Below are 14,432 nucleotides of genomic sequence, written 5' to 3'. Positions count from 1 at the left end.
GTTTTCTTGTAAATATTGAAGTATTTAAATATTTAAATAGTGAGGCCTTAAAAAGACAGACGACTTGATCTCTGCCAACAATTTTGCAGAATTTGAGAGAAGGCTGCTCGACAATGCCCATTAAACTAGTGCAAGCTCAGCCAAGTACAGAGACCATGCATGGCTCATGTGCTGGTTTGAAGTGAATTTGAAATTCAAAGGTAGTTACACTTGAAATTTGCAGTACACCTAAATGAAATTGTTCTTCCAAAGGAGGAAAAATCAGAAGGAAGCAAATATCCTATGGTAATATGCATCGCTGGTGACATGTCCAGCATAGTCTATCAGTAATTTACTTTAAGAAAGCAGCGCTTCTCACAGTAGCAGAAGCAGCAGCAGGAGTCTGAATTTTGTTTTGGAGAATGAGATATTTGAGGTCAAGAAACAATGAGAAACAAGAAATAGACGGAAGAAAGGACAATACAGTTATATCCCTTGCTCCTCTGTCTCTCTCCAATTTGAATAGATTGGCAGCAATGACTATTTCATCACAAGGAAAATCCCATTCATACGACCTATTTTCATATAATTACATGACCTGCCCTTTCCCTCCCCCTCCTAAAGGTTTTTTACCATTTACTCAAACGTGCCCTGGAAATCATGAGGTGCTGAAAAGCAGCACCTCGGTGAGATGTGCTGAGATGAGCACTTCAGCTCACAGAGATCTAACAATGAATAGGGGTGTTAGGATCATTTATCTAACATCCACTTCTGGTTTTCCTGTTTAACATAGGGATAGACATTATTAAATGGTGGCTTCTCTGTATTTTGAACTTCCAACATCAACTGAAAAAAATAGGATATGCATGGGTCTGAAAAATGGGTCCACAGAAATGTAGAAATAGCACCAAAGAGTGGGTGCTGCCTGCTGTGACCATAATCTTTTTCTCTTTCAGTAAGAGATTATGATACCATCACTCTTCTCTGCCAGCACCTGGGTACATATTTGGAAGAGAATGGGCAAAAACCTCTACCTTCTGCACAAAAACCTACAAGAAAGTGACTTACAAAAAGGGGAAAAAAACTGCAGAACCAACCAGATGCCTGAATTTCTCTGCAGTCAAGGGCAGTTTCCACAGCAAATACCTGTGACAGAAGGTTGCTTCTGGAGGCAGCTGCACTAGAGAATTTCTCGGTTGTGTTTGAACTGGAAGGTGTAAATTAATTTGGCTCATTTCTTCCTTTATATCAGCCTCCCACATAATTTTCAAGATTTCCAGTGAATAGCTTATGATGGGCAATTTCGCAGGGAACTTGAGAATCTAAATCCCTAAATATATCTAAATCACTAAATCCCAACTAATCCTGTCACCACAGTGAGTCACAGGTAGCAAAAGGCTTAATTGGTATAAATGTGAAAAGGATGAGGGACAGAATTCCACATTCTCTTTCAAAGCTTTTAGCATTGACACTTAAAAAATAACCTGGTTGTATTTTCCACACTTTGTTTCTGCCAACTCCCCCTCTCCTTTCCCCACCCTTTTCAGAGACCACCAGCAACATTAAGCCCTTTGAAAACTCCGCTCCTCTGCAGGTGCTATAAAGTGGGAAGGACCAACAAGTCTGTGTACTGCAGATACCAGAGACTGAAATCCATCAGGAAACTGGCTTTACCCTTCACTCCCACAGGGAAATGCAGGGAGGCAAAAGCAGTTTTTATTTCTACAGGTTTTTATTTTCTACAGGTACCTTAAAATAGCTGTAAAATGTCACAGTATAGTCATTATGATGCTAAAACAACTCACAAAAAAACCCCAAAACTGAATGCAATTTATTCACCTGATGGCACAGCACAACAGCTGACAGAAATATTAAAGTGTATCTCCCTATTGTTCCATACTTCTTTCCTATAGCCTCTCTGAAACAGCTTTCATATTCAGAGAAAACTCAAAAAAAGAAAGTGAATAACAAGAAGGGTTTTCTTCCCTTCTGTTCTCAGATGCAGGGTTCATTGCAATTACTTGTGACAATGCAGGGTAACCATCTCAGTCAAAGCGTGACTAGCAAGTTGCTGATGTTGCTTAAAATGTGTTACTTCTGAAATTAGCCTGACTCCACTCACTCTCAGGATCATTAGAATGAGCACTACCAAAGGGAGCTTCAGAGAATTGTCCCTGTTACAGATGCAGTGTACTGAAACACAGGAGAATTAAGTGATGTGCTTAAGAACACACAGAAAATTTGTGGAAGAGCAGACAATTAAAGTAAACCCTCCCAAGTTCCAGGTTTGTGTTCTTACACTTCATCAGCTCTTCCTGCCAACTACTCCAAAGCATGTCACAGCACAGCCTTTTTCAGCCACAGCCATTTCCTTCTCTGGCCATAAAAAAAAAAAAAAAAAAAAAAAAAAAAAAAAAAAAATTGAGCCAATTAGTTAATGAGGATTTTGTCCAGAGGCAGGGATGTAGATTTGAGGAAAATAAAATGGAAAAGAATATAAGGACTAGGAAAAAAACCCACCACCACCACCACCAAAAAACTTCCCCAAAACCTGGAAAGAAAGTAGTTTTCTATTTAACAGTGCAGTTCAGAACAATAGCCAGAAAATAAAATTAAATTTACCCTGAGATCTAGTGTGACCTGTTAAACCATATTTAAATTCATGACTGTGATGGTAAGTGCTCTGTGATGTAAGTGCCACAGAGTGCAGCCTTTTTACCTTAAGAAACGTGTTCATATCTGAGTGATAGTGAAATCACGAGGCAGTCTCAGCAGCACTGCTTCCACTCAAATCTTTCTACAAGTCTTTTTAGGGTTTCCATGATGCTTTTTTCAGGGATCCCAAGGTCTTCAATCCCTCTTACTACACATATCTACTTAATGAATTTAATTAATTTAATTTAAGCAAATTTAATTATTTAATTTAAGCACATTTAGTACCACAGGACAGCTGTGCAGTCTCTTCTGTGCTGGACTGTAGGCAAAACAATTTCAGGCTCAGTCCTAAAGGACACTGCTTGATCTCTGGGGAGCAGAACGTTTGATTCCCAGTTTTGGGGTTTCATTGCTGAAGCTGCAGGTGTCTTTAAAGACAACCCTTGGCATCCTGGGCATCCCTGTGGTGAACAGAGCAAAGAGAAGAATCCTCGCCTCCTTGGCTGCTCTGTAGTGAGAAATTTTAGCCATGAAAGATCCCAGCACAAATTGCAACAAAGTGCCAGACTGAGCTGGCAGTGTGGGTGGGCTGTGCAAGGCTTGCTACGCATTGCAAAATTCAGCTTATTCACTGAAAATATTGTTTCATCATCCTACTGCGTGACTTGATAGGGATGGTTCCTTTTAATGGGGCTGTTTTATAATACATGAGTCACTTATTGCTAATGGCCATCTACTTTGCCTTTGTAGGTAAATCATGGGCTATTACCCAGTGAATGGACTCAGAAAAGTAATTCCCTATTTATAGAAAAATACCAGAGACAGTACACATCAAAAAAAAACCCTCAAAAAAAAATTGCATAATTTTCTTTGCTTTCAACCAAGGGAAAGCTTTCAGTAACACAAAAATTGAAATGAAAATAGGGTTATTAAAGTAATTTTTAGGGATGCCAAGAACATTTGAAATGATTTTCATCTTTCACATTTGCAGACAGTGATGACAACATCCGCTCTATGGTCAAAACATTTCTGTGCCTCACAAGAAGTTCATTTCTGCCGGGAGGCAGAATCTGGTGACTGCGGCTTCTTTCCCCATCGCTTTTTTTCCTCCCTCTTGGCACAGCCATAGGTATTGTGTGAAGCCCAGCAGAGCTGTGAGATTGTGCCTTGATTAGGATTCTCAGCAGGGCCCCTTCTGCTGAGAATTGTTATTTTCCTAGTACTTAACAGAGCATGAGTTAGATGGCGAAACACAAAGTAACTGCAGACAGCCTGAGCCTCATTTTCTGATGATAGAAATTGCTATTATACTTTGTGTTCCCACAAGTTTGTGATCTGTTGATACCATTTGTTTTAATACATGTAAATAGCAACCAGCTACCATAGCTATGATGATATCAAGTACTAAAAATACGCTAAAAGGGCATTTGCAGTTTGTCCTGCATACTAGAAAGGAATTTCATCCCTTAAATAAAATTGATTACTTAAGATTACCACAAAATTTATAAGAATATGAAAATATCTTTAAAGAAAATCTTCAAAGCTGTGTTAAGTCAAAGAGACTATGAACAAAAGACTACTGATTTATCTTCCCTAATCTGTGTTGTCCTAGTGAGAACTGGAAACAGACAAAAGATCATAAAATAGGATTCATAAGCTCTGATCTTGCTCTTCTTCTTCCTGCTACATGATCTTGTACAAACCACTTGCTCCTAAGGAGTCTACAAAGAATTTAACAGTATTTTAATCCTTAGTCCCTTTTCCTCCCTGATGTCACTAAACTATTGTGCGTTTTTTCTGTTTCTGTAAAATCTGATGAAAAAACCCCATCACTGATAAATACCTTTATCAGAAATATTTTTTATTCTTTCCAGTAAAAAATTCCCATAGCTGATCTAAGGTCTTCGCTGAATTATTTCTGCAGCCCTTTTACCCATAAGGTACTTCGTCATTACCTTTGTGTAACACTGAGAAGCTGTTCCCCCTTATTTATCAATTTCTACATAAATCTTCAAATCTTTGAAAAGTCACTAGAAACCTCAGAATATATTTTTTTTTGCTTTAGAACTCTTTTCAAACATACTCTTTTCTATTATTTATGGTGGGTCTTTCAAAGCAACCTTGCTGGTTTCTGTGATGGTAGATACTGACATTTTGTTGTGCTGAAATTGACTGTACGGATCCTTAGTGATTCAAATGTTCCACTCCCTTTTTTTATGCAAGTCCCTTCCATAGTGCACTGAATTCAGCTGGCTCAGGAAAAGTAGTGTGAAAATGTTCTTGCTACTCTGATAGCCTCAGAAACAATCCATCCGTTTCATTAGAAATTCTGGCAGAAAAGCTGTACAAGCACAAAGATTCTCAGCATCATGTGGCAAGATGCACGTTCCCTCTGGCAAAAAGCATTAATTCCTATTTCTGGAGAAGAAACAGAGGAATTGGCTTAATGCTGTATTTCTCTAATATAAAAATAAAGGAAACTAATTAATGGTTCCTATATGAAAGTTTGAAAAAAAAAAAAAAGAAAAAACCACCTCTAGTTTTAGGTGTAAGGTTTACGTGGAAGGAACGTTTCACATTGCTCAACTTCTTTCACATTCTTTCTTTCACATTGCTTAACTTCTAGTGCATGTATGCTTTCAGCACTTCTGATGCAACCACTCCCTTCTCGTGCAGGGCTGAGAGAACAGAATGAATCCTGGCCAGCTTAAGGGGTGCCCTGCTGGAAACACAGCATGGGCACTGCTTCCATGCATTGCAAACAGCAACTGTGCAGTCTGGACATGTTATGGCAAAACCAGTCAAGTTTTCTCATTGCAGTACTTGGCACGTGGTGCTTTCTGAAAAACATTTAGCTCTCACTCTGAAAGCTGTTTTTGGTAAAGTTGATCAGTCTATGAAAGCACAACAGTGGGGCTTAAACTCATTTTCAGTGCCAGGCAATGAAAGGGGACACGATCATTAACTGGCACTTGACAGAAGTGTTACTGGAAACTTCCCAGCAGCCTAACAAATGAGTGCTACATCAGGGGCCCAGCTTGGCTAAAAGATGACACTTTGCTAGACAGCTCCTTGGCAAAAAGCAGAGGGAGAGAGCTGATGGATCTCATGTCATGTGAAGATGGATTCAAACTTGTTTTCAAGAAGAGCAGCTTAAAATTTTAGATTAATGGAGGACTTTGGTCTAGTATTGGACATATCTTGGTTGTTCTTCAGTGCTGTCTCTATATTTTCTATTTTAGTCTGTTTGGCATATTAAACAAATCTGGATGAACGCAAGTGTACGACTTTGGCTGAAATTCACTGGTATCAGTTCAGTAACAGCTGTCACAGAGACACTGTAAAACAGCATGCACCTACTCCCCACCATCATTTTCTTCAAGAGATGACCACAATATTTGGACATTACTGAAATCAGTAAACCCTAGGTTCATGTTGTGACAAAATGAATTACCACGACTTTTAATTCAAAGTAATACAAATCACAAATGATATAAAGGAGCCTTAAATGCTACAGAAGCCAAATTATAAAAAAAACATTTTTAAGAAAGGACTTTATAGTTAAATATTTTAGGCTTCCTTGGGTAGCTATTTTAGAGAAAAATATTTGAAATATTTCATTAAGACACATGGACATGGCTGTCAGCAAGCAGTCCTTTAAAAACCAGCTGTTTAAGAGCAGTACAAAAATCAGTGTAAGTTCTGCCATCACTGCTATACACTGGTGAGCCAGTGAGAGCCAGCAAGAGTTTGTACTGCAAGAGTAGCTGCAATTGCTATTTCAGTTTTACCTGTGCCCTCATTGCTGATTTCTAAGTCTTACTATTGAATTTCAGAGTGTAACATGGAAAAGGAAAGGGATGGAGGATCCCTATTTTAATAGAAGAATTCTGGATTCCTGTCAGGAAAGAAGATTCTGTTGACAAGAAAGGGAGAAGAATCAGAAGGACAGTGGTAGAAAATAGTGTATAGCCTGGGGAAGAGATGATATCTCTGAGGAGGTTACTAAGAAACGCCCTTGCAGCAGTATGGGGAGCATGAGAGACAGCAAATGTAAAGAGATGATACAGGGTATAAAGAAAAACCTTTTCACCCTGAGCACAGCCAGGCAGAGGAGTATGCCCAAGGAGGTTCTGCAGTCTTCATCCTTGGTGGGTTTCAAGACCCAACTGGATAAAGCCCTGAGCAATGTGGTCTGATCCCAGCTGACCTTGCCTTGAGCAGAAGGCTGGACTAGAGACTTTCTGAGGTCCCTTCCTAACTCAATTCCCTGTGAACGATAGAAAATGTGCTTTCTCATACTGAGAAAGAAGTGGTAAAAGTCCCTTCCTAACTCAATTCCCTTATGGTCCTGTGAACGATAGAAAATGTGCTTTCTCATACTGAGAAAGAAGTGGTAAAGTGGAACGGAGACAGAAGGAATAAAAATGGGTAGGAAAGCATTGCAAAATGTATCATTGATACATTCCTGTTCAGACCAAAGGCTACTAGGTTGGATTGACTCGCAACTGTTTGTGTTTTCATTAATTTAATTGAGCTCAGAGAGCAGAATGCCCGGTGACCACTATTCAGGTCACCCACCAATTACTAGGAATTCTGAAACTCACTATCTGTCAATTTGCTTTCACAATGATACAGTAAGGCAACATTTTAGTACCTGAAACCCACCTGTCTGGCAGCACCAGGCTCTGTGAGGAAACTGGTTTTTTGCTTAACTATTGAAACAAAGACAAATCACCCAGAAAATCTGCACCAAAAACCAGACCAAACCTTACACATTTTATCCTCACTTTCCATTCTGGTTTGGGCTTAATTATGAAATTCTTATTGGAGGGATTATTCATTTACTTGAATTTCACAGAAAATCTCGGTCTTTTCAGACATTTAGAAATCACAGTATCCAAAAAGGTTAATGTATTTTCTTTGGGACAGTTTTTATTTTATTTTATTTTTTTTTTGCTACAGTATGTAAATTACAAGCTTGGGTGATTTTCAAAGACAGTTATTTACTCCTTTTGCTAAAGGAAGCTTAAGATAAATTTGTTACAAATAACTTTGATTCCCTTCAGATGTTCTTGGTTTAACATTACAGTACAAAGTAGGCAAACATGTTTCCTTAGGAGGGTCATCCCTTTAGGTTATTGAGTGGAACAGTACGCAGTCACACAAGAATCTGGACTTCCAATGTACTCTGTTTACTTGACAGTTCAAAGTCACCCTTTACTACCAAGAACCCTAAACGAGAGTTTCCCTTTTTGTTACAATACCTCCTACTCCTTGTCACCAGGGCTACTATGCATTTTCCAGGTATGAAACCAAGGATAATGGAAAAAAAAATTAAAACACAGCCTGTGTCTAGATCACAAACTTCTGCTGGCATACCTGGGTTGTGGAATGTCTGCTTCTTTATGCTGTTTTGAGAAGAAGCCTGTAGTACAGAGTGGCTACACTACAGCACAGTGCCTTTTTTGGTCTAGTCTGGGCTGTTTGGGGTGAGGGTGTAAATTATGTGGTCAGATCTTTTGTCAGCATAATGCTGAATCTACATAAAAAGCCTTGTTGGTTTTTTATCACAAGAATCTCTTTGAAATAATTATGCTCAAAGAATAAACAGGAAGGTGGGGGTTTCTAGCAGAGTGCTGCAGATGATTAAGTGGCACAACTTCTCTGAAGGTACACTAGCAGCCTGAAATCCAGCCATATTTTATGAAAAGTTTTTTAAACTACTGTCAAGTATGGAACCATTTCCTGAATTTTTCTATCAATTACAAATGTTTTCAACTCAGCACAGTATGGTCCTCCTATTGCCAAGGAGAACAGCCATAAAGACAGTGTCAGGGAAGGAAACAATGAATAAAAAGTTATATACAAAAGGCTTTTAAATGCACCAAGCATGTGTGTGAAGGGGAAGCCTTTTTTCACTGCTTTCTTCCTCCTGAAACAATCTGAGCTGTTGCTTGGTATTATTTTACCTCAATCACTCAGATGAGTCATGACCACTCAAATCCACTATTTTTTTTTTGCTTTGATTTACCTGTCTGCAAGACCCTAAACCCTCAGGTCTCCCAGTTGGAAGCAATGTCCACTATTCCAAAGAGAACAGACCACGTAGGAAGGCCAACATCAGGCCTGCCTGCACACTCTTTGGAGTTCCAATGCCCAGCAAATTTTGTTCTGTTGATAGCTGCAAGTTTGGTAATGCTACAGACCATTTGCACTGACAGAACTGTCACACGAAGCAAGAATTGCACATCAGCTTTTCATAAAGGAATGCCAACAGAAACTGGATCCAGATTTGAACCCTTGGTTGCAACTGAGGAATGAGCAGCTCAGACCAGGAGCTGGACAGCCTGTGCACACGTGCCCACTCTGCTGCCTCAAATCCTGGGAGACTTTGCAGGGCTGCTGCCTTGGCATAGCTGGGGAAGGCTGAAGAGATGCTCCCAGTCACAGGGGAAGGATGTCTGAGTTACCCAGAACGTCTGGCTGCTCACTTTTCAGCGGGTACCTGTTGGTGACGGGCTGCCCAACCTCCTCATGCTCTTCTAGGCAGTTCTGCTGATACTTGTGATTCTTTGCACCAGGAATACAGCACAAAGAGAAAACACCAGGATTTGCATCACCGATTCGAAACTGAAATACTTATTAAAAATTGCTTTGATTTTAAATAGCTTTATAGTTTAAAATAAAATATTTGTTTTAAAATAGTTTTAATTAAATGAACCTAAAAGTTGTGGATCTTTGATAACCATGTTTGATATACTTTTTAATAAATAGATCTATAAATACCTCTTGATCTTTTTAGTGATGAAGTGCACAAAAAGTTAAAAATATTTTTTTAAGCTGAAATGAACAGTTGTCTCTTTAGGAATAAACTTAATTTTCAGAAACACTCAATGCAAAGTTACAGAAACCCAAAATATATTCTAACTACATAGTCACTATAAATACATACTTTAACTGAAAGCATGCTTTTTAATTATTCTGTGAGTAAATTGCCAAAATAGAAAATTAAGCTTCTCTTTAAAAGAAAAACTAAATAAATAAACAAACCCAGAATTCAAATAATAAACTGAACCAGCCAGTAACACTTTAAAACACAGAAGTGTCTTTCCCTTTCTCCATTAGAGTAGGCCCTCATGATACTCCTGAGGACAACAAACAATCCCCCCAACCATTCTCAAGTTTTATTCTAAAACCAAAAGTTTTCATTAATTTGGGCATTTGAAATTTCCTAGTTTAGTATAAAGCTGCACATGAGGCTCCCTAGGGTATAAATAAACTAAGCCTCCACAGTGAAAACCAAAAGAGAAATCATACATGCAGTTTATTCTAGAAAAAAACATGATTTTAACTTTCACTTTAAAAACCCGTTAAGTGTAACAGTGCATTAGGAACAATCAAGCTCACTAGAGGGACAATTTGCTTGCAAATGTCAGAAAGCATGATCTTTAATGTTAGAATTCTGAGCAGTATCTCAAAGATTTCACTTCATAGCATTTTACAAAATAATGTCCTAAACCTGAACACACTGCATCATACAAGGTTAGTAAGCAGGGAATCACAGGGTGGAGTGAAGTGGGCCCCTCAAAAATGCTGTTTCCTGAGGTGTAAAGGAATTGTTTCACACTCACACCTGGAGCAGGGCTGCACCACTGTGCCCTGTGCAAGAACAGCTGCCTCACCTGCACAGAGCGTGGCCCAAGGCCTGTGTATCTGATTCTCACCTTCACTGTCCTGCCAGTGTTTCTCTCACCACCACACAGGGAGGGCTGAGCACCAAGTGATAGAAATACCCATTTAAAATGACTCTTTGTACTGATCCAAATTTGTTTGTAAAGCTGATAGAGAAAGAACAGATTTTACAATACAGGTCACAGAACTGCAGGGCAAATGAATGCAAATGTGCTTTATCGGCTGGAACAAGTGCCCTGGAATACCAACAGGCTGTGGATCTGCAGTGAACCTCTGAGCCTCTTCTGTTGGATCAGGCCCCCTTTACATAATCTTTACTCACTGGCAGAGGCTGCAGCCACACACTTCTGTGATCCCGTGCACTCATTTGGGATGAATCAGACATGAGCCCTACTTCCAATATTCATAGACAAAGGCAAGGATCATTATTCCCCATTTATGGAGGAGAAAGTGAGGCACAAAGTGATTACTCCAAGTCAGTGACATAGCTGGAGGAAAACCCAGTTAGCCCCACACCTGCTACCAGGTGCTTTAAAATGAGCCAAAGCCACTTGATTATTTAATATGAATAATTTAGTAAACATCTTTAGTTTCTGTGTTTAGTGAGACCAGTGATTTCTCTTTTAACCTTCCATTTCTAAAACAACCCACATGATACTGAGAGTAAAGGTCCAAGAAATTTAGTGAAATCTGCCAGCAGATTTATCCCATTCATGAAATTCACTGCAAGCTGAATATAGGATACAGGGTCGGCCTGGTAATTACCAAATGAGGGCTCTGTGAATGCCACTGCACTCTTCTGACTCCACCCAAATAATTACATGGCTCACCAGGAGAAATAAAATGGATAAAAACATTAAGACTTAGAAAAAAAAATAATGTTTCCATAAAACAGAGACTTATTGCATGATAGCTGGAGGCAACACCTTTGCACAAACAGCTGTAAATTAAAGCTGTCCTTTTACTAAGCTTCCAGAGATTGCTTACACAATGTGTGGCAATGGGAGAGAATACAGAAGACAGTTAATTTTCTTCCTTCTTCTTCACTTGCTCAAGTGGATGAAAAGCTACTTGCCTACTTTCAAAAGGATGAAGATAATAACTTTTTATGCTCCCATACCACGCTGCTACAGTTGTGAACAGATGTGAACATTTTTTTTTTTGCCACCTGATTGCTAAACTAAAATTTTCTTGATTTCTAAGTACATGTGAAAGTATATCATCAAATACACATCACCTGCAGGTGGCAAGTGTCAGAGAACTTGAAGTCACAATTTTGCTCTACTCTCTCCAGTAACCACTGGTGAGCTCTCAGCATGCTGTGTCCACTCCTTTCAGCTATGAGAAGGCTATCCAGTGTTTAAGTTCTTCCACACGCTGCAGTATCTGTGTATAATAGAAATCCATGTTGGCTGCAAAATCAGTACACACAGGGGATTCCATGTCACCAAAGGTGCAGTACAGTGCAGTTCCTCCAATGCTAAGGAAAACAGTTGCTATGCACAGCAGGATCAGCAAAATACAGGAGCCACCAGACACTTCATCTGCAAATAAGAGCAGAAAAGGTGAAAAAAGATGCTACAGAAAGCAATACAAATGCATGTGAGAAAACCTGAGATAGGTTTTTGTCATGAATGGGTCAGGAGGTAAACACACTTAATAATGCTCACCATGTCAAAGTGAGCATTACAATACACACTGGGAAATTTATGTTTTTCAGTCTTTTCAGAAACCAAAATAATTCTGTTGCTTCATTTCTGCAGTCTGTGTACCTGCCCTTGCTGGGATCACTGGTGGAGTCATTCCACTCTGAGGCAAAATAAGCTTACCTGTGGGAAGGCCCCACAGCCAAAGCCATCTTCATGGAACACTTCAAATGAAACAAAGGCTTTGAAACAAAACCGAATGGAAACATTCTTGCTTCATTTGTAATGACACGGACTGCCCTACAATGAACTGCTTGTGACTGCTCTCACATTTTGACTGCAGACACAAAACCTTCAGTGTAGGCTAACGTGAGGGGTTATTTTGCATCTCAGTTATTCTCTGCTAATTCTTTGCAGTTTATTTCAGAGTAAGAGCAATGCAGAGGTTGCAGAGGTGCTGCTACATCCTCACAACGTCACTTGTCCTTGCTAATCTGTACACAGGAACAACATCTGTGCCTTCTGTCAGACTGCCGTGGCTCTAAGGAAATTTCTGTACTTCCTTCACTCACACCAGGGAGAAGAAATGGGGTAAATAGAAAACATTCAAGTAATTTTTTTTTTTTTTTAGTGTGTCCTTGAAATCAAACTTGAAGTAATAATAACAACATAAAACAATTTTCCTTTTGAATCACTAAATCCTGGGGAAAAATCATAGAAAAAACTCTAACTGGAATTTTAAATAAAACATAAATACTTTTAAAATAATTTCAAGAAAAAGATAGTATAGGGTCTCTCCAGGCTGTGAATGTTTGAGACATGCTAACACACTTTTAAGAACTAACTTATACCATTTAGTGGCTGGCATACACAATAGATAGAACTTTCTATATCATTAGCAATCATAAGTAATTTTCTTAGTACCTCTTCAGTTTGAATACCAAAAACAAACATAACATGAGAAACATACTGTGTTTCTCATGAGGCTATTTAGCCCATCAAAAGGTGTAAAGCCAGATTTAATGACAGCTAGCAAATATGTATGGATGTTAAATTATAAAGCAAGTTTAGAATCTCTCTCACCCTCCAATCCCATGGAAACCACTAGAAAGGGTTGGAAATGTACCCATGGACAAAGCACAACAGACTTGTTTCTTCTTCATCCCTCTACCTACACAGTAAATGGATTTAGGGAGAAAGCCTACACCTCTCACCACTGAGCAATGAGCATTAATGAAAGGACTTCAATTATCTGTCACTTGTAAATCATTCAGCCAGAGGAAAAAAGCAGTGGCTTCATTCTTAACCAAGCTTTAAAGCAGAAGTGTGCTCATTGTATCCTTCTGCAGTCTTGTTACCCAAACTTGGTACAGATTAACAATCTCTGATCAATCACCTTTACTTACTAAATTTAAAAAAAAAACAAGAGAGTATGTTCAATAAATGCTTGCTTTGCTGCTATGAACAAAAATATTGACAATATTTGCACCCCAAGGGCACAATCCATGAATTAACAAATTTAAGCTACCTTGATCCAATGTGTCTTCCATTTCTTGGAATCTCACTCTTCTCTTTGTTTGCCTTTGCTGGACTTGAGCAATTGTTTTTCCATCTCTGTCATCTCTCTTCTTTAGTATAGACACCAATCCTTCCACTGGGGTAATCTATCAGGGAATTCAGTGATATGTTAAATAGAGCTCATGCTTCGATTTCTAACAACGACTCAGGGAGGAACCAAGCTAAACAGTTAATAAATGGTTTCCAGTCTACTTTTCTTAAACATTGCAGCACTTGTGAAACCTCCTTCTTGAAGACATCAAGTCCTGAACAGACAGGACAGCTGCAGTATTATTCTGCTGCTTACTGACACTGCTTGCCTTTAATTGCTTTGAAAGTGAAATGCACACACATTTTCTGCTTGGATCGTACTTTGTGTTCCTTTGTAAGCTCACATGGGCAGGGGCAGTGGAGAGGCGGATTTGTGTCAGAATCGCTATCATCAGAGGGCAGTAAGAAGTCAATGACACACTGCTGCTGCCTCTCCAAAGATATAATCCTGCAGAGACCATCAAATACTTATTGTGAGATTAATTTTCCAGCACTGCAATTGGTTCCCCCAGGGGGACAAGCAGCTACAGCGGGGCTACAAAACCGAAGAGAGGGAACACCAGGGAAAAAGAAAGCTTCAGTGCTCTGGATAGATTCCAGCTCCACATTGTAATAAGCTCTCTGGATACAGCAGCAGCTAAAAAATCCTTCCCAGAGGCTGGCCACCCAAACAGCAATATGGCCAACAAGTCAATAAACCACACCTTCTCTTTTCTTTGCTATAGCATTTCCATTAGTTGCAAGAATATATAGTAAGCCATACTGGGTTGGTTGAGCAGTCTGTAACTTCCAAGTTATTAATGAAATGAAAGTAGGTGAAAGTACCAGAAGAAAAATGCTTTGCTAAGC

The 14,432-nt window shown here is 39.2% G+C and overlaps 1 protein-coding gene across 5 annotated transcripts in view; it reads right to left on the bottom strand.

Annotated features, from left to right (window-relative positions):
- Positions 1-7,549: 7,549 nt before the first annotated feature.
- The window catches only part of CNST (consortin, connexin sorting protein), a 49,340-nt gene continuing 42,457 nt past the window's right edge, over positions 7,550-14,432 (bottom strand). For all 5 annotated transcript variants that reach the window (XM_041476759.1, XM_041476762.1, XM_041476760.1 and 2 more), the window contains 2 exons: positions 13,504-13,639; positions 7,550-11,873 (listed from right to left, as the gene is read on the bottom strand). In XM_041476759.1, the coding sequence (XP_041332693.1) occupies positions 11,668-11,873; positions 13,504-13,639 (342 nt within the window). In that variant the 3' untranslated portion in view covers positions 7,550-11,667. The remainder of the gene's footprint in view (positions 11,874-13,503; positions 13,640-14,432) is intronic.

The sequence above is a fragment of the Pyrgilauda ruficollis genome, unplaced genomic scaffold (assembly GCF_017590135.1).
Source record: "Pyrgilauda ruficollis isolate IOZ18807 unplaced genomic scaffold, ASM1759013v1 scaffold4, whole genome shotgun sequence".
Classification (NCBI taxonomy): Eukaryota; Metazoa; Chordata; class Aves; order Passeriformes; family Passeridae; genus Pyrgilauda; species Pyrgilauda ruficollis.
Note: the sequence above shows the minus strand (reverse complement) of the source record. Positions and strands in the feature narration are given on the sequence as shown.